This window comes from Pelobates fuscus, chromosome 2, assembly GCF_036172605.1.
Source record: "Pelobates fuscus isolate aPelFus1 chromosome 2, aPelFus1.pri, whole genome shotgun sequence".
Classification (NCBI taxonomy): domain Eukaryota; kingdom Metazoa; phylum Chordata; class Amphibia; order Anura; family Pelobatidae; genus Pelobates; species Pelobates fuscus.
Genome location: NC_086318.1, coordinates 201566971 through 201594786, shown reverse-complemented (window position 1 = coordinate 201594786; position 27816 = coordinate 201566971). Strand labels below are relative to the sequence as shown.

Genomic DNA, 27816 nt, shown 5'->3' with positions numbered 1-27816 from the left:
TGTTTTGCATTACCATTATTTCACTGTTAAATTCGCAAATATGTGCAAAAATAAAAAAACTGTCACAGTTTGCCTGTGTTATATACTCAGGTCACATTACTGCACATCATGCAAGAATAGAATCTTACAGTGGCAGCTTGGATAGCTACAGTACAACTTTCTTGTGCTTAAATCTTATCTATCTCATTTCTTATCCTTAAATAGTAATTTTAAAGTTAAAGTGGTTGTATTTACTTTTACTTTAACTGCACTCTGAGAACATTAACAACTATAGCATGTTGAGGCACCTCCCATGAAAAAAATAAATAAAATTGAAAAACTCTTCATTAGACTATTCAACATAACACTGGGTATTTACTAACTTGTCCTTTATAGCAAAACTTTTGGTTAAAAAGAAATATATTTAATTTTAGCATAAAAAACAAAGAACTCCACAGCAATTATCTGCAATCCAACATGAGGGTGATCTCCTCTCAGCAATTGAAAAATTTTTGTTTTTGGGTAGAATTGCGGCTTAAAAATAGAGGACACAGTTGTCATTAATGTCATCAACTCAAGTGATGCTGGTTGTAGAAAAAATACTAATTAAAGGGACACTATAGCCACAAAAGCAACTTCAGCTTAAACTTCACCAGTTTGGGTGTATAGATCATGCTCTTGCAGTCTCATTACTCAATATTCTGTCATTTAGGAAATGCATGCATGCACCTCCCTTACACAGCCTTCCTAAACACTTCCTGTAAAGAGTCATATAATGTTTAAACTTCCTTTACTGCAAATTCTGTTTAATTTAGTATTTCTTATCTCCTGCTCTGTTAAAGGGACTCTTCAGTGCCAGAAAAACAAACTGTTTTCCTGGCACTGCAGGTCCCCTCTCCCTCCCACCCCCATCCCAAGTTGCTGAAGGGGTTAAAACCCATTTCAGTGACTTACCCATATCCAGCGCCGATGTCCCTCGGCGCTGGTTCAGGGTCCGCCCACACTCCTCCCCCGCCAACGTCATCCAGCGGGGGAGGACTATTGTACATGCATGGCTGCTGACAGGGGAGACCTAATGCGCATGCGCGGCAATGCTGCGCACGCGCATTAGACCTCCCCATAGGAAAGCATACGCTATAGCACACGAAATGTGCTATAAACCCGGAAGTGCCCTCTAGTGGCTGTCTAGTAGACAGCCACTAGAGGAGGAGTTAACCCTGCAAGGTAAATATTGCAGTTTATGAAAACTGCAATATTTACAGTTGCAGGGTTAAGGGTAGTGGGAGTTTGCACCCAGACCACTCCAATGGGCAGAAGTGATCTGGGTGCCTGGAGTGTCCCTTTAATAGCTTGCTAGTCCTTGCATGATATTCCTGTATGTAGTTAAAGCTAGTTAAAGCTCAATTTACAGAGAAGGAGATACAATTTTAAAGTAAATTACATCTGATTGAAAATGAATCCATTTTATTTTAATGCAGGCTGTGTCAGTCACAGCCAGGAAATGTGTGCCCAGGGCTGCATAAAAAGAAACAAAAGTGATTTAACTCTTAAATGGCGGTAAACGGAGCAGTTAAACTTAAGAGACATGATATATACACTAAAACTGCTTCATTAAGCTAAAATGGCTCTGGTGACTATAATGTCACTTTAACCCCTTAAGGGCCAAACCTCTGGAATAAAAGTGAATCAAGACATGTCACACATGTCATGTGTCCTTAAGGGGTTAAGCTCTGACATTTATTTCTAGTTTGTGTGTCTTGACCTAAAGTTCTGTATAGAGTTGTTTTGTATTTGTCAGGCATGCTTTCTTCTACACACATAAAGCAAGATTTGGTCTAGCAGCCTACAAATAAAAAAAATCTACTAATTGGGAAAATAATGCTTGGGGAGATAGGGCACTAAGGCACAAAGGCTTGCCTCTCACAATAGGACAGAATGTACATAAACAAAGACTTAATGGTTATCACAGTGTACTGAAGGTATGCTATTAGCAAACTACTGCACAGAATTCGCATGTAGAACACATCAGACGTTACGGAAGACTTACTGATGAACCAAAATGCAGAATATACTGCTAATGGGAAAGTATGTACGATTATATTCATGATTTTCGAAATAAATATGTCACTTGCAGCCTTGACAGGGGCATTCTAAGCATCTTTCATCCAGCTAGGTAGGATTGATTTTGAAGCAAAAAATAAATAAAAAATGCATACTGGAATGTTATGCCCACTGGCCAATAATATAACAAAAATACATCAAATAAAGTCAATAGAATGAGCATGGGAAGAATCCAATGAGGAGACATTCCCACGTAATTAAACTATTCATATAATGTTGTAGTGCCTAGATCTGTATTCATATTAAGCCTTGAGGGGATATGTACAATAATGTATCATGTCTTTAAGTGAAAAGCTTTTATTACATGCTGTTAAATATTCGAGTCTCACAATTTTAGTAATCTTAGAGACAGAGAGGCTTGTTCATTTGAGGAATGGTTTGGCAGTTCTCATTACAGCAAAACTAGAAAACCATTCAGTGCAAGGATGTAACTTGTTACACAACTGCAGACCATTTATTCAAAAATCGCATAATACATTAACAACAGAGAGTAAGAGAGAGAGGGCGAGATTAAACCTATTTATGAACATTATATTAAAAAAAAAATCATTTTCAGTTCACTATAATTGTTTCTAGGATCCAGAAGCACCTGGGGCTTGAACCCAAAGGAAATCTTGATGACCCCTACACTCGCCAAGTGTTGCAGATGTCATGACATATCCTTCCTCTCTACCTATAAACAACATGCTGGTATTGCTCTCCAGGATCACTTTGAAGGAGATACAAAGATCATCCCACATGCAGAGCTCTCTCATATGGGTGCAAGTGTCCTGAAAAGGCCTTCCAATGCACCAGTGCCGGTAAGGGCTTGGGTATTTTCTCTTTTTTTTTTTCTATTGCTATTCGCTATTAAGTGATGATTGCCCTGCTGTACAGGAGGCTAATTGTGTCTTAGATAGCCTCCAGGAAGATAAAGTGTATTGCTCTAACAATTTTCGCGCCCATCCGACATTTTGCCGTTTCTGAAAATAGTGCCATGAGTCTGACTAGTCCTTGCACTCAGACTCAAATGTAAATAAATATAATTAAGTGTTCTTGCATAGCAAGACCACTTACTGTTATCTCACATATATATTATTATTATTATTATTATTATAGCCAAATTTGCCACCCTAACTCCTCCCACAGTTTTTACACTACATAGACTTTTTACCAAAAATTTACCAAAACGTGCAGATTGTTCCCGATCGGATTGCTATTACTTTGTGGAACGTTTCGCTGAATGTTTCTCGGAATATCGTTGTTCTTGTGGCGAAATTTGTCCCATAGGAATGAATGGCAAAGCTAGAGTGGGAGCTGGCAAAAGCTGAAAAATCAGGACATGATTTCTAAACTGCCACCACTCCCTCATTTTCAGGCCCACCTACACAAATCTTATATCAAAACGTTCAGCTATCCCTGCTGCCACTAGAAATGCCCACGGCTAAGCCATAGTCCTGATAGTTTTCACAATACGACCATTTGTTTGCAACTCACGCCTTCCATTGACATTCATTGAAACTCCACTCTGCAAAGCTCACATTTGAAGGGCAATTTCTAAACTGCGACTGTGCCTTCATTGTTAATATCTCAGAGACATAATATACATCAAAATGTAGGTCTGGGTCTTGTGATTCTCACAATATAAAGCTCTTCGCTGTAGGATTTATAGTTTTACAAATATGACCGTATGAAGATGGCAACCGCAAAAATACTCTGACCTGTGCCAGGCCGCAGCAGCAAGTGATGTCATAGACAAAGCCTTTTACACCTGCTAATGTTTTTATAACTGTATGTTTTAATGTAAATGTGAAGCACTTTGGGTAACAACATTGCAATTAAATGTGCTATATAAATAAATAATAACAGTTACTCCGCCCACTCCAGTTGTAGACTACTGGTGGAGGCAAGAACACTTCACAATTTCCCCAGAAATTGTAGCTTTTCTAGTTAAAAAAATATTATATTATATATTTTTTTTTTTTTTTTGACATACCAAGGCAATAATGCACTAATACCTGGCTAATACCTAATGCACTTATCATATTTTAAAGGTCTTTTACCCCATCAATTTAGTATTTTTTTTTTTTTAAACTAACAGCTTTGGGTGGCATTGTGTGTATAATATCTATGTATCTGTTTATATATTTTAAGTCACTTTCCTTTTTTTTAAATCTATAGCTGAGGCATAGTCCTCTTTCAGTGACTTTACAATGTCAGCAGTTTGGAAATATTTCAAAGTTTCTGATAAAGACACCAAATTTGCTTGTAGTTTTTCATATTTGATTTATTAAATTCATGAAAAAGAATTATATTAATAAAATCATAGGAAAAAAAAAGTATTTTAAAAGTATTTGGGCAAAAAGGCGGTTTCGGTTTTCGGTCAAGGGCATCCTGAATTTTCGGTTTCAGCCCTGAATTTTCATTTCGGTGCACCCCTATTAAAAATGATTCAACCTGAAAGAAGAACCCCTGATGTCTATAGTGGTGATATGACATATTCAGGTACTATTGCCGTTACAAATCCACACTTCTAGAATTCGCTCAAACGTTTAATTTCTTTATTAGCTCTCAGACTTAAGTAGCTTCAAAAAAAGCTACAAGATTGGAATTCTCTTTGCCAGCATAATGCAGCTGTGATTGTTAAATAAATAGTGTCTTGAAAAGAAGGAAAAAAAAAAAGCTAATTATGCAAACGTAAAAGGCAGTGATTATCATTTATAAAAAACAATTTGTTTAAATGTGGCTCTGTAAGAGCAGCCACTGCAAGTGCTGATTATATCCATTAGCCAACCAGTGAAAAGCATTGTACTTTCAGCTGCTACAAAGCATACTTGTTACACGCAATTTTATTCAGACTGTTTTATTTAATACACAATGAAAAATGTAACGTACAACATGCAAATAGTTCCAAGGAAACCATGTGTATTTCAATCTTTACACATCACAGGATTTTTTGGTATACGTATGAGTACAAGATATCATTAACCCCTTAAGGACACATGACGTGAGTGACACGTCCTGATTCCCTTTTATTCCAGAAGTTTGGTCCTTAAGGGGTTAAAGGAGCACTATAGGGTCAGGAACATAAACATGTATTCCTGACCCTATAGGGTTAAAACCACCATCTAGCCACCCTGGTCCCCTCATGCCTCCCTAAATGTAGTTAATCTTACTTGTATTCAAGTCTGCAGTTGTTTATTTTGTGCTTGTTTCCTTTAGACCTGCCCAAGGCCCGCTGACATCATCAGAAGTGGTAGCCTGATCCAATCACAATGCTTCCCCATGGGATTGGCTGAGACTGACAAAGAGGCAGATCGGGGCAGAGCCAGCATGATTTAAACACAGCCCTGGCCAATCAGCATCTCCTCATGGAGATGAATTGAATCAATGAATCTCTATGAGGAAAGTTCAGTGTCTGAATGCAGAGGGTGGAGACACTGAATGTGTGGATGCATTTTAGGCAGCCATGACCCAGGAAGGATCCCTAACAGCCATCTGAGAAGTGGCCAGTGAAGTTATCACTAGGCTGTAATGTAAACACTGCATTTTCTCTGAAACAAGCAGTGTTTATGACAAAAAGCTTGAAGGTAATGATTCTACTAACCAGAATAAATTCAATAGGCTGTAGTTGTTCTGGTGACTATAGTGTCCCTTTATGCCCTTTTTGGGTGGAAATGGCCTTTCTTTGCTTAAAGGTTTTAATTCTCAAATATCAAACACCAACAAGAAAAATACAGTGGGAGAGTATTCAGTCAAAATTGACAATAGCATGCCAGGTAACGTATTCTCGCCCCTACAAGCTATGCAAAACACTGCAGGAGGAATCACAGCAAAAGAGAAGATCCACCACAGCATTTCAGACTACCTAAAGAAATTACATTTGCTCTAACGAAGCAAAGCATATTCTTCACACTTCTCACAACAGTCCATTGAACACTCCACCACTGTGGACCACAACATCTACATTAATGTATGTAGTTATTGAATTAGCATTCCCCCAACAGCAGCAAAAATCAGAATCAAGTGATTCAAGAGCGCAAAAAGAGGAAATTAAACCCAAATTGTACAAGAGGTGCAGAGCGCTAGAATGTCCTACCCAAATCCTTTGTAGCCACAGAGGACATTCCAACTTTGTGAAAGAAACTGAAGACATGGCTCTTTGACTTGACCTTCTCTCACTAACCTTTCATTTCAGGCCTCTTTCTTGCTATTTTAAACAATACATGGGAAGTTTAATTAATTCATAGATTTAATACTCTTAAATATTAGGCTAGATCGTAACAGGGAATCTTTTCCCAAAGATAACACAGGGAAATTGTTTATGTAATCAATACGCAAGACATCCTAATTGCCTTTGAAAATGTGAAGGCCGGCCACATGAACTGAATGTTTATACCTCTGTGTGACAAAGACAGAATTATTAAAATGCCTATTTCACTTTGCTATGATTCATTTATCTACTGTCCATCTAAATACCATACTGCTTAAAGGACCACTCTAGGCACCCAGACCACTTCAGCTTAATGAAGTGGTCTGGGTGCCAGGTCCAGCTAGGGTTAACCCATTTTTTTTATAAACATAGCAGTGTTTATAAATGGGTTAATCCAGCCCTCAAAGCCTCTAGTGGCTGTCTTATTGACAGCCGCTAGAGGCGCTTGCGTAATTCTCACTGTGAAAAATCACAGTGAGAGCACGCAAGCGTCCATAGGAAAGCATTGGTAATGCTTTCCTATGAGACCGGCTGAATGCTCGTGCAGCTCTTGCCGCGCGTGCGCATTCAGCCGAATGGGAGGAGAGGAGGAGGATCGGAGGAGAAGAGCTCCCCACCCGGCGCTGGAGAAAGGTAAGTTTTAACCCCTTTCCTCTCCCCAGAGCCCGGCGGGAGGGGGTCCCTGAGGGTGGGGGCACCCTCAGTGCACTATAGTGCCAGGAAAACAAGTATGTTTTCCTGGCACTATAGTGGTCCTTTAATTGTATTAAAAGGTGATGCCTAATATTTAGTTGCATTTTATACTTTAAGAGAAGATGAGCATTGCCTAAAAAGCTTGTACTCTAAAGATACTGAGCATATACAGGTGTCTCTTGTATTTTTTTGAGTAGCTAAGAATAGTTGTTAAATATCCTTCTATAAATTATTTTATTTACAAATATACAAGTGCTAGTGTGTCAGTATTGTCTGGCTACCAGAGTTAACAGTGTTACTATTCAACAACAGGTATCGCATATGTATCTGTTGATGTTAAGAGAAAGGACCTTGAACTCTACTCCATCATGTACACAAGTAACACCATCTCTTAAAGACGTCCTGCAGCTGAGACGATGACTGGACCTGCACAATGTACAGGATTTCCCTTACACCAGCACACAGAGAATCCTTAAAGGAAATGAAAAAGAGAGAGCGAGGATATCGTATAAAAGGGGAGAGTAGGGAGACGAGTAAAAATGGGAAGAAGGAAGATGGAAAAAATTTAATATAAGTTAGAGAGTGTGAAGACAGTACCAAAAGGAATAGTGGGAATAATGCAAGAAAAAAAGAGGAGTAAACCATTGCAAGGGGAGACACATTATAGTTGAGAAAATGGGGATAGAGGAGATGCATCATCGTAAGGAATGCTAAAAATATGGGGAAGGGCAACTTTATACTAAGACAATCAATAATGACTGCTGTACGGCACTAGGTGGAGTGTCACTTATAACATGCAAAAACAGGGAGCCTGAAGAGGCAAGAGCACCTTTGGAGATTGTAAGTGGCAATTTAAAGTCAACAAAGCACTTCAATATATTTTACTCGTGTGTATACTCCTTAAACAGAAGTCCTGAACCAAAACATTTGTGTTATGTGTTGTATTGAAATGTAAGGCTTTCTCTTTAAGTGCCTCCATACATTTTATATATTGTTTTTTTAAAGGACATGCATATAGCTATAAATATAATAGCCTATATATATATATATATATATATATACCCAGCACAACATTGAGTGTGAATAAAATGTTAAAAGTGGAAATAAATTGAGAAAAAATGCATTTTACTATTATTATATATATATTACAATATAACAATAACACATTAAATATGTTATTCTTGAATATTGAATGCCTAAATCTCGTGGTGTGAGCAGGTATTTAACCCTGCTCACACCGTGATCTATTTATAGGCATTTAAAAGATTGTCTTACAGCTCTGGCTTTCAGCACTGCTTATCAAAAAGTCAGGGCTACTAAAAATGGCCCCAGCTGATCGAGGGCAGCCATATAAACATGTGTTGTTTATTCCTCATAGTTTCCTATTGTCTATGGTTTTCTTACATAATGTTAACAATAAAATGTCGAAAGAATTGTAATATATATATATATATATATATATATATATATATATAGGCAGTTTCTCACTAAAAAATGACAACAGGAAATATTCTATATTTATCTAGAAAAAAGAAACAATGTTTATCAAACAAAAAGTATACTAAATATTTAAGTTTTTCCATTGAATCTGTTTTATATCTTGTGGAAGAAGTCATTGTTTTAAAGAAAATATGCAGAAGATAAACTCTTTTAAAATTCATTTTTGCTTTTTTTCACCTTGCTTACACTAAAGTTCAGGATCATAATGGCAAGATTATACTGGGGAGGATTTAACCCCATAGCAATTGCATAAATTCTACAAATTATAAACATGCTTTTTTTTTTTTGTAATATCACTCATTTTCCTTTTTTAGTGAATGGAACCAATGGTAAAATCACCAGGAAAAGAAAAGAGAGGAATAAAGATAAAAAAGGAGGAATAAAAAGTGCCAGGAAGAAAGATTATTTTGTCACACTATATAAAAGGCAGAAAAAAGGCTCCAATGTGTAAAGAGTGAAGTAACAGTTTTATACATAAGAAAATGGCACGTCTGCACAAAACTTGAAATGTGATACTTTTTATACATAAAGCCAATGTGTCACAGAGACCCAAACTAATTATGAGATGCTGGAGAGAGTAATGTTTTTCATTTTTAATACAAGAGGAAAGTAAAGGTGGATAACTGGCCTATTTTCTGGAGCAAAAAAATATAGATTTTTGGGGGGCTATTATGTGTGTTACATTGCAAAAGGCCTGTGGTAATAGATTTATTTTACCCCGGTGAACCAATTGTCTCTGTTCTTTTAATGAATTGTAACACCTCATGGCAAATTGCTTGTCATTTCATAACTTCATAATGTTTTTGCATATACTGCTTGTTTTTTTTAGCTATTTATTTAAATGAACTAAACATTTGAAACTTGAATAAAGCATTTTATGCAGATAAAAGCATATTAAGTACATATTACATCTTCACCAGTGTCCCCTGCAGTCTAATCAGCCTCCGATGCTTGACAGCAGAGCTGCAGGAACAGTTTAAGAGGGTGTAAAAATGATATCCCAGTTCCTCCAATGTCTGTGTGTGAGTCTGGACAGAAAGAGGAAGGGATCGTTCCCATCTCCCTACTAACAGACTCTAATACAGCAAATGCTTTTCAGGAGCAATGAGTGATGCACACTGTATAACAGCTCCTGCAGTTCTGCCATCAACCACAGGAAAATTAGTACTTTGTGGGGGTGTAACCAGGGATGGGTCAGTTCTGAGATTTTCATTTATTTTTAGGAGGTCTACTAACAACAATTTATGCAACAATAATGAACAAAGTATCGTACTTACACAAACTGATTTCTAGACACATTTATTGTACTGCGAGTAATATTGCTGAGGAGATCTGTTATACACTCAGACACAACAACAATGTGGAGATCCTAGATAAGAGGGGCATTAGGATAGAAATGAGGGTCAGGGGGATTTTGGGGCCAAAACAGGGACAGGGAAGTGTGCCAATGTATATGCAAGGCAAGCTTACTGCAACATGCTATAACACCTTTTATACATGTAAGTAAATCTATGATTATATTTAAAATATGTCAAATAGTTTAGGTTAACTTCAAACTTTTATTCCAGAGATATATGCATGTAGTGTTTTTAAACCACAAAGTTCAAACAACACGAAGCCTCCATGGATACTCTAAGTGCAAAAGCCAATATGATTCATCACTGGATGCATCTCAAGTCTGTTGTCATATTTACATATATACATACATTCTAGAAAGCAATATTTCCAGTAGACCATATAATAGAATCCAGAATATGTGTGCTGCAGAGCTGTCGTAGTTTCTTTCTTGTACAAGCCATGATTGTGCTTGCCATCATTGATAACTCACTGTACTGATATAAAAAGGCTAGGGTGGTTTGCTCTTAAGAGATTGTGAATGTCTTGAAGATCTGCAGTTCATTCGTAAGTTTTTTTAATAACAAAGCTTCTCCATTGCATAAAACAAGAAGTACACTACTCCTGACACTTCAGTTTCAGTTATATACAGTTGGGGGATTGAATCTTTAGCATTATAAAGCAGCGTTATTGTTGATGCAGTGGTAGAGAACATTGAACTTGTGTTTTAAACAAGCTTGACAATGTTAAACAGAAAGCACAAATAAGGTTTTACAGGATACAGGTTGCAATCAAGAAATAACCGTTATTTTTTATGTTATTAAAATCGTGAGAAGTGCGGAAAGCGCTCCTTTCATTTACACAGTCGGGAAAGGGCATTGTTTAATATTGGTTCAGTCTGTTAAGTAGATGGAAATGAAAGTTATAAGGGAAAATTATAAAAGACACAATAGGGGTCCATTTATCACTGACATTTCTGTTTTGCATAATAATTATCCCATCCTACTCAAGACACTTCCATACAGAACATGACAATTCTCCATTGGGAGCTGACCTCAAACTTTCACTAACAGTCAGAGTTGACAGATATTTGTGCGTATTACCCTTTAAATGTCTGCACCTTGAATTGTTACTTCTTGTGAGTTGGCAAAATGGACAATCTACATGATAACGAAACAAACGTGCCATGGGATTGCTTTATAAGGGACACTCCAGGTATTAAAACTGCAAATACACATCTTTTGCAAAACTTCATTCCAAGCCAAGGCTTCCTAGGTAGAGAAGATATTGTGGACTTACATTGATTTAAAGACTCTCCATATTCTCAGAAACCTGTCTGGCTTACCCTATAACTGTTATCTGTGATGAAAAAATATTTTTTTTTTTGTCCATAGCCTCCTAAAATCAGGATCTTGTGCAATACAGACACTACTTTCACCAATGTTATGTTGAATCTGGAGAATGAAAGCAAGTCTCCATTACAGCAATCATCAAGACTTGAGGTTTATAGGATCCTGTGGTCAGACAGGAACTCTAACGCAGCAGTAAGTACATTAAAAACCCCGCTAAATTGTGTAAATGTAAAACACAACTTTAATACTTAATAGGCTGTCCGAAAAGCCTGGGAAATGTAATTCAGTAATACTTAAGTTATTAAGGTTAGCCATACTGACAGATCATTATGCACATAGATAACTATAAGAAACCTAAACCTACATCTTTAGGTAACTCGAGAGCTCTAATTAGGGTACAAAGTTTAGTGTAAGATCCCATTTAATAATAACACATTATTTAACCAGTAAAGATACATATATTCAGATTACACTGGTTTCCAAGTATGTCGTGAGACATTCAGGGGATGTTACTATTACCCAATTTAATGGTACTCATTTTATCTATCTCGGAAGGACAAATTACTCATACTGTTAATTAGAGATTAAAGAAATCAGTCAATTTATAAAATGCCAAACATTATGAATTTGTTAAAACAGTAGTGTAGTGTTTTGTTTTTTTGTTCGTGCTTGTTTGTTGAGTAATGTACCACATAATGAGATTTGTCATACCCAAGAGAAAAACTGGAATGCAGGTTTAATCAAAAAGGTACTTAACTCCTTGGAATGAAGTTTGCCCGCTCTACTGCAATTTTATGTTCCTTTCTCTTGTGGTTCCTTTAATTATGCAAACTTAAGACTTATCAGCTGGTGCTCCAACAGAAAATCAATACTTACATTACACAAGATGCCAGCAGAGAGCTCCAAATTAAAATGGCTGTGGTCTTCAACAAAGGGGAACAGTTCAAACAAATAGAAAGGAATTAAGGAAATTGTTGTTCAATTAGTAGCATGATCCTTTTAATTAGAAAGAAAGAAAGAAGACACACTGTCCTTTTTCATAGCTTAAAATATGTACCAGATTCTTTCATTTGTAAGTATTTTATTTAAATGGGGAAATTATTCTTTAGTTATTCTAAAAAAGCACTGTCTCGCCGTACTTATCTTTTCCCAATTGCTTCCCCTTCTCTTCCTCTTTCATACTGTGGTTTTCTTACTTTTCAGTTTTAATCTATTTCTAACTAAAAACATAAGACAAAGTAGGGACTACTTTGTCTTATCTATTTTTCCTACGCCTGGCTTTCTTAGACATAGAGGTACAGTGTCAATGCCAACAGCTGTCACTAGTAATGACTGCAGGGAATTGGCTCTGTCAAAGGAAGTCTTGCTGGATCCTCCATAGACCTCAATGCACACGCAAAAGTAATTCAGTGCTGTCGGCTCCAGGCAAGATGAAGAGCACCCACGAGGGACAGGTTCGGGCAATTAGAACTCACGTTTCCCTGCACCCTCCCTCTGCGGACATCCATCGGCAATGTAACCATTGGGGGTCTTTGCAAATTCTGCAAAGTCCACAGACTGCAACAGTCAGGGCCGTCTTTAAAATTGACCGGACTCTGGGAAACCATTTGCTTGGGGCCCCTGGACCCTGCCAGACATACTAACACATACATAGAGACATACACTGACAGACATACTGACAAACACACAGACACATACACTGACACACACATACTGACACACATGCAGACACATATACTGACACATATACAGACAGACATACAGACACAGACAGACATACAGACACTGAAAGACAGACACAGACAAACATACTGAAACATACACATACACTGACAAACATACTGACATACACATACACTGACAGTCATACTGATACAGACACATACACTGACATACTGACACAGACATACTGACTTACACACACACAGACATATTGGCATACACACAGGGATAGACACATACACTGACAGACATACATACACTGACAAACATACTGATATACGCTTTCTCAAACTTAACCTCTCTAAAACTGAACTCCTTGTCTTTCCTCCTCCTAATACTGATCCTCCTCTCTCACTCTCCCTTCAAGTCAGTGATATCCACATAAGTCCATCTTAGGCTGTTGGGAATTGGGGTCTGCCTCTCCCAGCCCAGGCCCCCTCCTTAATCCCCCACGCGGCTCCTCTTCTTAGTCAAAGTGGGAGGAATTGACTCGCAGTTGTCACTTCCTCCCAGAGCTGCCGAAAAGCAAGGGGCCCAGTCGCGCTGTTAAAGGGCCCCCACGTGAGATCGGGCCCTTGCTTACAAATACCCAGGGCCGGCGCGTCCATAAGGCGGCACAGGCGGCCGCCTTAGGGCGCACCGGCTCTGGGGGCGCAAGATTTCGGTGACCGGCAGGAGGGAAGCGCTCCCTCCTGCCAGGTTACCTTCTGGACCCCCGGCGGGCGGCAGCGTTCTAATGAGAGGCGGCGAGGGAGCTCTAACCTGTCTGCTCTGCTCCCTTGCGCGTTGTTTGCTGATTCTGCGGGAGCCAGAATATGACGTCATATTCCGTCTCCCGGCATCAACAGACAGCCCGCGAGGGAGCAGAGCAGACAGGTTAGAGCTCCCTCGCCGCCTCTCATTAGAACGCTGCCGCCCTCCGCACTGAAGCCCCACTGGACCCCAGGGACACATCCACACCAGCTCTCCAGGTAGGGAGGCTGGGTGGATATTATTATTAATTTGTGTGTGTCTGAAAGTGTATGTGTGAGTGTGTGTTTGTCTGAGTGTGTGTGTCTGTGTATGTGTTTGTGAGTGTGTGTCTGTGAGTGTGTGTTTGTCTGAGTGTGTGTGTCTGTGTATGTGTTTGTGAGTGTGTGTCTGTGAGTGTGTGTGTCTGAAAGTGTATGTGTGAGTGTGTGTCTGTGTATGTGTTTGTGTGTGTGTCTGTGAGTGTGTGTATATGTGTCTGTCAGTGTGTGTGTGTATGTGTTTGTCAGTGTGTGTGGATGTGTTTGTCTTTGTGTGTGTCTGTATGTGTTTGTCTGTGAGTGTGTCTGTATGTGTGTATGTGTCTGTGTGTGTATGTGTTTTTGAGTGTATGTGTTTGTGAGTGTGTGTCTGTGTATGTGTTTGTCTGTGAGTGTGTGTGTCTATGTATGTGTGTGTCTGTGTGTGTCTGTGAATGATTGTATGAATGTGTGTCTGTCAGTGTATGAGTGTGTGTTTGTGAGTGTCTGTCAAATCAGTGAGAGTATGTTTGTGATTGAGTGTGTGTCTGTCAATGAATGAGTGTGTGTCAGATCAGTGAGTCTGTGTCTGTCAGTGACGTCTGTGTGTTTGCCATTGAGTGTGTGTGGCTGTGAGTGTGTCTGTATGTGTTTGTCTGTGTGTGTATGTGTTTGTCTGTGAGTGTGTGTCTGTGTTTGTTTGTGAGTGTTTCTGTGTGTGTGTGTGTCTATGTGTGTGTCTGTGTATGTGTGTGTCTGTGTATGTGTCTGTGAAGGATTGTATGAATGTGTGTCTGTCAGTGTATGAGTGTGTGTTTGTGAGTGTCTGTCAAATCAGTGAGAGTATGTTTGTGATTGAGTGTGTGTCTGTCAATGAATGAGTGTGTCAGATCAGTGAGTCTGTGTCTGTCAGTGACGTCTGTGTGTTTGTCATTGAGTGTGTGTGGCTGTTAGTGTGTATACACCACTGAGTGTAGTGTAGCGTGGCGGAGCGGAGCGCAGTACAGGAGCTTCTGTTTCCTGTACCTGGCCAGACTGAGAGGAGGTGCTCACTGAGAGAGCACTTCCTGTCAGTCCAGCCAGGTACAGAAAACTGAAGCTCCTGTAGAGGGTCTGCTCCGCAACGCTACAAGGCAGGTAGGAGGCACACCAGGAAGGGGAGTGTGACCGCTAAGAGGGTGGGGGGTGCACCAAGGGACAGAGAGGGGAGGGGAGAGAAAAACCAAGGGACAGGGAAAGGAGGGGGAGGGGAGAGGAACACTAAGGGACGGGGAAGAGGGAGGGGCTGGTTAGGAGGCACATAGGTGAAGATGTTAATTTTAGAGGGGGGGTGGAAAAATGCATCTTCGCCTATGTACCCAAAAATCCTTGCACCGGCCCTGCAAATACCCACCCGGTGGGCCTCCTTAATGTGCGTGCCGGCGGCCCAATGGGGGGAAAAATAGTTGAGGGCAGCAGGACTCACGAGACAGCTGCTTTGGGCCCCCCCTAAGCTGCCCTGTTTGCCCCGTGTTAAAAACAGGCCCTGGCAACAGTGCGTCTTTAATATGCCTCAGAGGCTTCATTTTCGGCATATCATTAGTAACTTTCTAGGTATGACACAGGGAGCGTAGTGGTGGTTACATTTACTGACTCCCAGACCAGTTCTACTAACCCTCTACTATTTCAATTCATTTTTTTAATTGTTCACACTAATTTTGACCAGTTAATGACTTTGCCATTCGTGGAACAGTAAAGACCCCTTCCTGTACACAGATCATGGGAAAAAAGAACAGCCCTAAAGTTCACACATACAGGCAGAACATACAGACAAGTGTAAAAAAAAAACAATAGAAAATATCAACATACAAGAGCCTTCTGTGACAAGAAAGTATGAAGTGAGCGCAAAACATTAAAAACTAGCAGCTCAAAAAAACACTTGTGAACGGTATCTTACTTCCCTTCACCAAAATAATCATAAATAACAATATATATATTATAAGTGCAAGACGAGTATCTTATCCCCTTACAGTATGCAATACAATAGAGATGTTAAAACAGCAGTATATAAAAGATAAAAACAGAGATAACAACAAATAGTGCAGATGGTAACAATCCTTGGTAAATGTGAATAGGTTATGCACCTAGTGTCAATTTGTGGGGTGACACTTCCCCCGCTGTATAACTTGATCCTTGTAATAAAGTGCTGGCGGCAGTGCTACAGATATTACATTTATTATAACATCAAAAACAAATGTAAAAACAGCAAAAGTGCACTAAATATAAAGTCCTGCTTGTGCAAACCCTGCCAAAACGCATTTCGCCGTGATAGCTTCCTTAGTTAGTCTACAAGAGCCTTACCTTGCAGTAATCATACTGTTGTTGTACTGTTAGAACATCTCCCCCCACAGGCATCTGCTTTTTCACTTCTTCGCCTCTAGCATCTAACCAGAGGATTAGATCTTCCAGAGATTTCAACAAGCGATTCCATTTTTCTGCACTCGCCTCCAAGTGAGTTCTGTGTAGGAAGCAACATTAAAAGGTTAGCAGTGGTGGGCTTTTAGTGTGTTACAAGTCTAATTGTGGGGATATTTATATATTATTCCCTAATATATATATAGAAAATATATTCTCCTGAGGAGATTTACTGAGGAAAATAGTAATTTGGAAGTCCATTATAAGATTTTGAACCAATACATATATTTTTAAAAATTCTTTTTATATTATGAAAGCTATTTTTACGTATCAGTTCATGTTTCCCTTTTGGTTTTGATCAAAACTCTTACCATCACTGCTTCATTTTGTTTTATATTAAACATGGCATCAGCAATTTTATTTCAGCCCCGCAGTGTGTATTTTCAATAAGCGTTTCCAATTAAACAAGACAACTGTCTACTAAGATTAAAGCGGCACCAATTACCTGACTTAAAGGTATCCTTCCTGCAACAACCAAACGAACTTGCTACCGTAGTTAACTATACCTACCTTGTATGCAGCCTAGTCTACCCCAACCTTACTATTGTTACTCTGAAAAATGTTAAGAGCTTGATATCTTCATATAATATAAAAAATGTGCCGTCTAATCTGCCACATTGTGAAATGTTATGGAAATGCTTGTAGATGCTGTTGTGGCTCTACACGCTTGTTGTCAATTTATGCACAAGAAAAATAAAGAATTAAAAAAAAAAAAGATTAAAGCGGCCCTGTCATGGCGAACTTACCTTTCCTCAATCTCTTCCTCTTCTCCCCCTCTCTCAGGATCTGTTTTTCTTTTCTTCCTGTCTTCTTTAGTTTTCTTTAAAATCATAAGACAAAGTAGGGACTCTTTGTCTTATGGAGGATTCCTCCGCTTGACCAGCTCTGACCAGCGGAGGAGCAAAGTGTGCTTCATTTCCGCTGGTCAGAGCAATTTTCCCATGATGCCTAGCTTTCCTCCCTGTTCCCACGATGCTTCCTGTCAGTATTGCCGAACGTCCTGTCACTTAGAAAGAAAGCCGGCAAAACTGCCGAATTGCATCCTAACAGAATGAGCACTGTTTCTCCATTCGTGTTAGGATGCAATTCGGTGCTTTGTTCGGATCACAATTTCATTAGAATGAATGAAACTCCGATCCTATTCGTGCTGTGGCTGCATCTTGCAGCCGCTTAGTAGATAACTCCCTAATTCCCACGGTATTAGGGAGCTATCTACTAAAAGGCTGAAAGACCTAAATTGGTCTTTCAGCCACATTTACTAATACTAAGTAAAGATTACTTAGTATTAGTAAATTCAGCCCCTACTCGCTATACCGTGAGTAGGGGCATGTCAATTAAACAGTAGCTGGCCACTGGCTGCTCACTGTTTAGTGGACATGCCCCTACTTGCGGTATAGCGAGTAGGGGCATTCTTCCTTGTGCTATTATGGGGGTCATATTGACCCCCATAGAGTGAGAGGGGGACCTGGGGGGCTTATGAAGTGGTGAGGAGCACTGCTCCCTGCTGCTTCTGTCTTTACATATTACAAGGAGGGAGCTGCAAGCCGGTAGCTCCCTCCTTGTAACAAACTGAACGAACAAACGAACACTGATACTCAGTGTTTGTTTGTTCGTCTGATTTTTCTATTCATTCATTCCTCTGTCTGACTAATGAATGAATAGATGAAATTCCCGTTCGCATGTCCAAGTATTTCACTGGGCATGTGCGGGAATCTCAGTGCTATCTAGTGTGGGCAGATGACGTGTCCCACAGGGACTTCACCTACCCACACAAAGATGGCGGCGCCCTGAATATAGATCGGGGCAGAAAATAAAGAATACAAAATAGGTAATCTGGGGGGCTTAGGGGCATTTGGGGGTGACTAGGGGGTCAGTTAGATGTAGTGGAGGCGGAAGGGGGGTTAAAAAAAAACAGGATTCGGCCATGACAGTGCCGCTTTAATGCAGTTGATACTTTACATCGGTGGCTATATTGTCTAAGGGGACAATGACCTCACAAGTTGAATGCCTCTATCAAAATTCATATTTCCATTAGTTTCAAAATGGTAAAGGATAGATAACGCTAGTAAGAAACTAGAATGGATGCAGCTCTTATTAAATGTCATAACATGCATATATTACCATTTTGAATACACTGTTTGGAATGTCAACAGGTTAATTTAAACCTCAAACAAACATTTATTGGATAGCAGGTGGATCAGGCCACCATCTTGTCAGTTTTAAACTTTAGCAAAGAGAAAACATAAGAGATGTAAACTAAATAATTACAGGTTTCCTGCTGGCATGCCAAAGCAAACATGACCGTGCACGGTTCACTTGCTCTAAAAACAAATAAGGTAAAAACCACACATTACTTCAATGAATTTACTCGTAGCCATGACTAACAAAAAAGCATGGCACAGAAAAACAAAATATGCTGGAGTGCTAGAAATAAATCAATACTACTACTTATATGCCTGCAGTACTTCCAAAAAGATTATTTCCAACACTGGAAACAATTAAAAGAAAAATAGAATGAACAAATTTACTTCCTTAATTATTTTTAAAAACCAAACCTCTCAAAGAGGGTATTTCAGATATAACGTATGCAACACATGCTAGAATAAAATGATATCAAATGAATTGTTAAAAATATAAAGTTATAAATAAATAAGATTGTGGGGAGACCAAACACAATGAAACTCCCCACACTGCAAGTAGAAAGAATACTGTTGAGCATCAACTTAATAACTCAAGTTGGACTTTGGAAGGTTTGGGCACAGCAACTCAAGATATCATTTTCACCTGTCCAAGAATTCCCAGCTTGACATACAAATAACCACAAACAAGCAATGTGTTAATCGTGCATTTCTGCAGGTACCCTTAACAATGGATGCAGTTTAACACACAACCTTGAGAACACCATATGCTTTTCAAGTAGAATTTACACATTTCTTTTCAGTTTGGCCTTAACATGGTATGGTAATTGTAATAGCAATTCACACTGATAATTACTGTATTTTATATAGAAATTGAATTTTAAAGAGGTATTGTCACTTCTCTGAAAGTCACAGTGACCTTTCTTCTCAGTTCTTCTCTGAAAGTCACAGTGACCTTTCTTCTCAGTTCTTCTCTGAAAGTCACAGTGACCTTTCTTCTCAGTTCTTCTCTAAAAGTCACAGTGACCTTTCTTCTCAGTTCTTCTCTGAAAGTCACAGTGACCTTTCTTCTCAGTTCTTCTCTGAAAGTCACAGTGACCTTTCTTCTCAGCTCTTCTCTAAAAGTCACAGTGACCTTTCTTCTCAGTTCTTCTCTGAAAGTCACAGTGACCTTTCTTCTCAGTTCTTCTCTGAAAGTCACAGTGACCTTTCTTCTCAGTTCTTCTCTGAAAGTCACAGTGACCTTTCTTCTCAGTTCTTCTCTAAAAGTCACAGTGACCTTTCTTCTCAGTTCTTCTCAGAAAGTCACAGTGACCTTTCTTCTCAGTTCTTCTCTGAAATTCACAGTGACCTTTCTTCTCAGTTCTTCTCTAAAAGTCACAGTGACCTTTCTTCTCAGTTCTTCTCTAAAAGTCACAGTGACCTTTCTTCTCAGTTCTTCTCTGAAAGTCACAGTGACCTTTCTTCTCAGTTCTTCTCTGAAAGTCACAGTGACCTTTCTTCTCAGTTCTTCTCTGAAAGTCACTGTGATCTTTCTCCTAAGTTTGTCTCTGAAAGTCAAAAATTGTACTAAAAAACAAAACAAATTATTTACAAAAGTAAAATTACTAAGTGAATTTCAAATTTAAGGCCAGAATAGCCAAATTGAAAGTTTAGCTTGCTCACAATATTTATTTTTTCCTGTTTGGCTATTTTGACCATAAATTACATTCACTTTAAATTCACCTTGAATTCTAACTTCAGTGAATTGCACACCTTAGCTTCCTGATAAAATGTTTTATATAAAACTAGGTTGCTAGGAAATAAGTTAATAGAAACACTGACCTGATGTTTGCTGACTTGGCTTTCAAATCATGCCATCGTTGGTTCATATCATCAAGTCTATGTTGTAGTAATGCTGTTTCATCCGAGGTTCCCAGGGCTTTCACCATTTTCTGACGGTTACCATCAATACTCTTAAAGATGTCATTGTGGGCATCTATCTCAGCTTGAATATCCTGAAATAAAACAGACATTATTACCAGAGGCCAAAATGCAAACTATAAGAAAAATGAAAATAATGTGCTTAAAAATTATGGACCTCAAAGCAAATAAGATAAAGAAGCATTAAAGAACAATTGTCATTATATTTATATATATGATTTTTTTTTTAAAATAAATCTAAAGATAATTACTCTGTTTAGTGCATTTCCTGGTTTATCTTGGTTTATTTTCTTATATAGAGGTGAGCATCAGAAGTGCCTCTTGTCTGCTTTAAGACCATGCATAGTGTGAATGTCTAATACCACCCCAGAGAGTATTTTTTAGATATGTGTCACTCATGCAGGATGCCAGAATTCGTGAACGCACACCATCACTTGATTGCACAGTTCTTGGTTGGTAAGATGTGCATCTGACCCAAGAGGAAAACTATAATCACCCAGATCACTTGAGCCACCATGATCTCAATTAAGTGGTCTGGGTGCAAAACACAAAAGCACTAAGCCTTTAGTGAAAATGATTCTAGCAACCTACTTTTCTAACCTATAAATAATAATAATAATAATAATAATAATAATAATACTTTAGAAGTTAATTCACACTTCCTGCATGTAACTTACACAGTCTTCCTAAATACTTCCTGTAAAGTGAGATCTAATGTTTAAACTTCCATTATTGCACGTCTTATCTCCTCCACTGTTAATACCCTTCTAGAGCAAGTTAGCCCAGCATCCCAGTGCGGCCCAGGTAAGAGGGCATTAAGGCGACTTCTGTGTGTGATTAAAGTTCAATTAATCTGACATCTGATTGAAAATAAAAGTTTTTTTTTTTTTTTAAGTAGGCTGTTTCAGTCACAGCTAGGGGAGTTGTGGCTAGGGCTGCATACATAGAAACAGTGAGACTTCTTGGGCATGATCTATACACAAGAACTGGTTTAATAAGCTAAAATTATTTTTATGACTATAGTGTCCCTTTAAAGCAGCACTATAGTGTCAAGAATTTGTATTCCTGACACTATAGGTCTAAATAGTTGTTTAGCCCCCCTGCCCCTTTTGCCACTGGTTGAAAAGGTGAATTACACAATATTATACATGATATATCACTTATACCTGACATTCACAATAACAAATGGTTTTGAAAAGGTGAATTACTCTTTTTCCAGCACCATGTGGATTCGCTTGTGACTGGCTCTGCACCCTTGGATAAGATCATCAAACTTGATGATCTCAGCCAATCCAATGCAATCCATAGGAAAACATTGGAAGGCTATAGCGCATGGGCGGCAAAATGCTGATCTGCGCCAATCAGCATCTTTTCATAGAGATGCATTTAATCAATGCATCTCTATGGGGACAGTTCAGTGCCTCCATGCATCTCAATGGGGAGAGTTCAGCGCCTCCATGCACGGTTTGCAGCATTGATCCAGGAAGCACCTCTGATAGCCGTCTGAGGAGTGGCCACTAGAGGTGTCCCTAGGCTGTAATATAAACACTGTATTTTCTCTGAGAAGATAGTGTTTACATTAAAATGTCTGCAGGGTCAGGATATACACACCAGAAAAATTGCATTAAGCTGCAGTTGTTCTGGTGACTATAGTGTCCCTTTAAGAACCCATGATGGAACTGGATACACATATTGTTTAAGATAGGTATCAGATTATTAGCATTTAATTTTAAAGCCACCTCACATGCTTTCTTAAAGCCTTTGAACAATCCAGTGACATTGTCTATATTGTATGATTCAATAGATGTATTGATACTGTTGTCAATCCGCTAATGAGTAATTATCAAATGCTACTTCCTTTTAATGGACATTTTGTGTTGTAAAAGACCCATTAACAAAATACAACTCATTATCCGAACTAGAAAGGATATAGAATCTCTCCCTTGGGCTACATAACGCATGAACTGAATTGTTTTTATCGTTTCTAAAACAGGAATGGATTCAACACCTTCAATTTTCAAATGTTATAGTAAAATAACACTGGCCATTAATACTGAGACATGGGATTAAAGGAAAAGACATTAAATTCAAATAAGACATTACAGGCTTGTTTCCAATTTTGTTGCTACTTTTACTGGTCAGTCACTACTTGCTAAAATGACTGCTGCTACTGTTTAAGAGTAGCGGATGTTTACAGACTGTAAAATTTCACTAATAGTGAGTTACCAGCTAGATAAAGACAGTCGGTAAGTATCAGTTCACAGCCCTCAATATTCTCTATGAAAAACCTCTAACTACTATTTAGAGTTTCAATTTTTGCTGGGGTCAAAGGCTTTCACTAACCCCGAAACAACTTAAAGGGACACTGTAGGCACCCAGACCACTTCATTGCAGCACTAAGTCAGCTTCTAGTGGCTGTCTAGACAGCCACTAGAGGGTTTCCTGGATGGAAACAGAACTTTGGTCCGGTTTCTGACACTGTACGTCCTGATAGGAATGATTCAATGCTTTCGTATGGGGAGGTCTAATGCGCACGCAGCCTTAGCAGTGCATGCGCATTAGCGCCTGCTCGTCACGTGACGTCAGAGGGGACGTAGTGTTGACCCAGCTCTGGGTCAACAATTCAACAATTTTACTATGCCATTTTCTAATTTTATCTCATAAAATAACCTTGCATATATGAATATAAATACTATATTGGGATAGAGAAATACAATAGTTGTATTCTATTTATTTTTTATGCTCGTCCTTGTTTTGCCTAAATCTCATACTGACAATTAGTCACTTTCAAGAGAAATCCATAAAAGCCATTCCCTTGTACATATACCGAAATAGTATCTGATTTAACTTTTGTGAACTAACAAGCTTTTCTAAGTAGGATATCTCAGCAGTCTGCTGAGATCAATGTATACTATTGCTTGTTTGACAACTTTCCTACTTGGGAGTCAAGTCCCTATTAAAGTTAAAGAGACTAAATTAGGAGAATGTCAGAGGTTCTCAGCAAATAGTGAAAATAAATTATGATTATGAACACGGGTTAACAGTCTAAATGACATCTAGGATTTAATTAAACATATCCCCGTGTAATTTGTTCAAAACATGGGGTGGTGGTTGTGAACGTATGTTATGTATATGATGCATAAGACTTAGCTCATTCGTGTAATTTAGTTTTTTACAACATCAGCAATGGACATATTGGAATCTTGCAGTGCACTGGGACTTTGTAAGTTAAAGGGGCCCAATGCTGCACAAAAATAAAGAATGAATAAAGGTATATTTATTGGGTATTGTGGACTTCAATATGACAACAGGAATCTCTAACTCCAATCTGCTATGTAATTTACCATGTTCAATATTACTCAGAACAAATAATACAAATATAGAAGGAGGTTACGGGATTTTATTTTTCTAAAACGTTAGGAAAGTCCAAAGGGAAGAGTGCTAAATTGAGAGGTGGTTGTAAAAACAGAAACGTCTAAAGTGGATAGACAAAGAATAACGTAAAAATATGCCTGAAATAAGTAGATACAATATAAAAGCTTGGGAGATAGGAAAAATATCTGTAAGGAGGAGAGAGAAGTGGAATTAAATGGGAGAGGGCATAACTGGGACAATTATCCCTGCATGTGTCCCATCCATGTTATGCCATATACTCATATATTTTATATATATATTTTATAAACACACATTAATACTCTTTTATCCTTTTGTTAATCAGTGTATGTTGTACCCTGGTGATTTACATATTTAAATGCAAAAGTAAACATAAATATGGACTAAAATTGTTAGTGTTCTATTTGGTATATTTATGTATACGTAGAGAGGCTATTATTTACTTCTCTAAATCTGAGAGCTCCATTATATCCAAACAGAAAATCCACAGGGGATTATGCTAGCGAAATTGAAGTTGAAAATGATGAATTTCAGTTAAGTGCAGCATTAAAAGAGGTTTACTTCTTAAGGTGGATTGGGGAATGCTCTATATCGCTACTCAGTCATTCTCAAAGATCAAAGTTGAAGAAGAGAGTGAAGAATCATGAAACAACTTCTTAGCAGATGTTCTATACAGTTATTTTTATTTGCATTTTAAAAATGTTATTTACTGCATTTACATAAGTTGCAACTACTGCCATATATAGCAAATCAGGAGGAGTAGATGTATATAAATGTAAAATAATAAGTAAGAAATGTCCCAGCATTCCTATTATATACTAGTTCAAAGAACAACCTGCACACCATAACCACTGCATTATTGGCTGTTTGCTAATAGTTTGACTTCTTACCAAGGGTTTGCCAGTGCCACTCCCTGCCTCTGCTACTGCTGAAAGCAATCCTCCCTGAGTTAAGCCCGGCAGAATATAGCGAAGAGGAGCCTGCGCTAAGGAGAGGAGTCCATGAGGGCTCCATGCAGGAGCTTTTAGCTCTCACTTTCAGGTGCAGAGACGCAGGGACCCCAGTTAAGTGTTTTTCTCCTAGTAATGTGTATGTTTTTAACTTTTAATATGCACAATAAACATTAACGTTGGAAAGTGCCAAGTACCAATGCCAGCATTGCTGCAGACGATGACAACGAGAGTGGAACTGTGATCAGAGGAGGGCATGTTTATGGGCAGGATTTTTCCAGACATATTAAAAGTTAACACCTGTTTAGTAACAGACATTTGTTCACCAAGTGCTCAGTAACGAGTTTAGTTTACGTGGCTTTGTTGCATGTTCAATTTCGGCCAGCTCAAGCGATGTGTAACTGCAGAAAAATTTATGTATCTCTTGTAGTTCTTTTAAAACAGAAATGACCATTCACCATCTGACGCCATTAGAAGGTCAGTAACCTCCATTATCATAATGGGACGGCTATGCTCAAGCCTCTGGTTTTTATTATACAAAATATAAAGAAAAAAATAAGAAAAAAATGTTTTTTTTATTAAAACGACCTAAACATTTTTATTAGATCACAGTTTGATGATTTATCTTACTCTTTCAACTATTTCCATTTCTGGTAATAAAGTAAAAATACCATCCATTTTTTAACTCTTCCAGGACAAAATATAGTATTTACAGTGAGGGGAAAAAAGTATTTGATCCCCTGCTGATTTTGAACGTTTGCCTACTGACAAATAAATGATCAGTCTATAATTTTAATGGTAGGGGTATTTTAACAGTGAGAGACAGAATTAAAAAAAAAAAAGAAAATTACAAATCCAGAAAAACGCATGTCAAAAAAGTTATAAATTGATTTGCATGTCAATGAGTGAAATAAGTATTTGACCCCTTCGTACTTGGTGGCAAAACCCTTGTTGGCAATCACAGAGTTCAGATGTTTTTTGTAGTTGGCCACCAGGTTTGCACACATTTCAGGAGGGATTTTGTCCCACTCCTCTTTGCAGATCCTCTCCAAGTCGTCTGGCAACTCGAACCTTCAGCTCCTTCCACAGATTTTCAAGGGGATTAAGGTCTGGAGACTGGCTAGGTAACTCCAGGACCTTAATGTGCTTCTTCTTGAGCCACTCCTTTGTTGCCTTGGTTGTGTGTTTTGGGTCATTGTCTTTCAATCACCTAGCTAAGAGAAGGAGGTTCTCACCCAAGATTTGACGGTACATTGCGGTGCAGTTTTCCTGTCCCCTTAGCAGAAAAACACCCCCAAAGCATAATGTTTTCCCCTCCATATTTGACAGTGGGGATGGTGTTCTTGGGGTCATAGGCAGCATTCCTCCTCCTCCAAACAAGGTGAGTTGAGTTAATGCCAATGAGCTTGATTTTGGTCTCATCTGACCAATACACTTTCACCCAATTCTCCTCCGAATCATTCAGATGTACAACTTCAAACGGGCCTGTACATGTGCTTTCTTGAGCAGGGGGACCTTGAGGGCTGCAGGATTTCAGTCCTTTATGGCGTAGTATTACCAATTGTTTTCTTGGTGACTATGACCCAGCTGCTTTGAGATAATTAACAAGATCCTCCCTTATAGATCTGGGCTGATTCCTCACTGTTCTCATGATCACTGAAACTCTACGAGGTGAGATCTTGCATGGAGCACCAGACCGAGGGAGACTGACAGCTATTTTGTGTTTCTTCCATTTGCAAATAATCTCACCAACTGTTGTCCCCTTTTCACCAAGCTGCTTGGTAATGGTCTTGTAGCCCATTCCAGCCTTGTGTATGTCTACAATCTTGTCCCTGACATTCTTGGACAGCTCTTTGGTCCTGGCCATGGTGGAGAGTTTGGAATCTAATTGATTTATTGCTTCTGTGGAGAGGTGCCTTTTATACAGGTAACGACCTGAGATTAGGATCACTCCCTTTAAGAGACTGCTCCTATTCTCAGCCTGTTACCTGTATAAAAGACACATAGGAGCCAGAAATCTTGATGATTGATAGGTGATCAAATACTTATTTCACTCACTGACATGCAAATCCATTATTTTGTTTTGTTATTCTGTCACTCACTGTTAAAATACACCTACCATTAACATTATAGACTGATCATTTCTTTGTCAGTGGGCAAACATTCAAAATCAGCAGGGGATCAAATACCTTTTTCCCCTAACTGTACCTGACCCCATAGAAAGAAGGAGTTACATATTTTTACATGGCATATTTCATACTGATAATCATAACTAATATATTTCATACTGGTGCCATGCCAGGTAAAATTAGTATTTAATGAACTATAATAGTCAGTTTTGACATTTAAAACAGACAGAGCTCTGACATGGACAGGTTTTGATGTATGGTCATATAGTCTAGCAAGTGGAGATGCCATGTCAAAATCAGACTAATAAAACAGAACTCATCCATGAACTTATGATTAGACAAACTAAAACATTTTACACTTTCCACAATTATGCTACGTGATTCTTTACCTTGACATGTGATTTATACTGCAAAAGCATTATTACTTTATGTGTTACCAGTTACACTGACATTCCTTGCACCAAGTTACATTCACATTTGTCCGTTAAAAAATAAATATATAAATCTGTGATTCAGCAGATACAAGTGAATACACAAAAAACAAACCACAAAAGACTTAAAGGAACACATTAGTGGTGCTCTCTCTCCTGTCCATGAACGGGTTAAAAACCCTTTCATTCAAATTAATTTGCGCGCCTCTAATGTGCATGCGTGGAGAGTGTTGAATGCACATTAGGCCTTCACCATAGGAAAGCATTGATCAATGCTATCCTATGGAATTTTGTGTGATGCCGGATGTCTTCATGCATGCATCATCGTTTCAAACTACAGTAAACTGCAGCCACCAGAGGCAGTCTTAGAACTGTTTTACATTGCAGGACTTGGGGGGACAGAGACACTTCATCCAGACCACTTTAAATAGATGAAGCTGCCTGGGTATAGTGTCACTTTATACAACAAATAACTATTCCATAACATGAACGCCATATTTATATAATAGTCATCT

The 27816-nt window shown here is 38.6% G+C and overlaps 1 protein-coding gene across 2 annotated transcripts in view; it reads right to left on the bottom strand.

Annotated features, from left to right (window-relative positions):
- UTRN (utrophin) overlaps positions 1-27816 on the bottom strand; it is a 583870-nt gene that overhangs the window by 188729 nt on the left and 367325 nt on the right. For both annotated transcript variants that reach the window (XM_063443106.1, XM_063443107.1), the window contains 2 exons: positions 20300-20472; positions 16224-16380 (listed from right to left, as the gene is read on the bottom strand). In XM_063443106.1, the coding sequence (XP_063299176.1) occupies positions 16224-16380; positions 20300-20472 (330 nt within the window). The remainder of the gene's footprint in view (positions 1-16223; positions 16381-20299; positions 20473-27816) is intronic.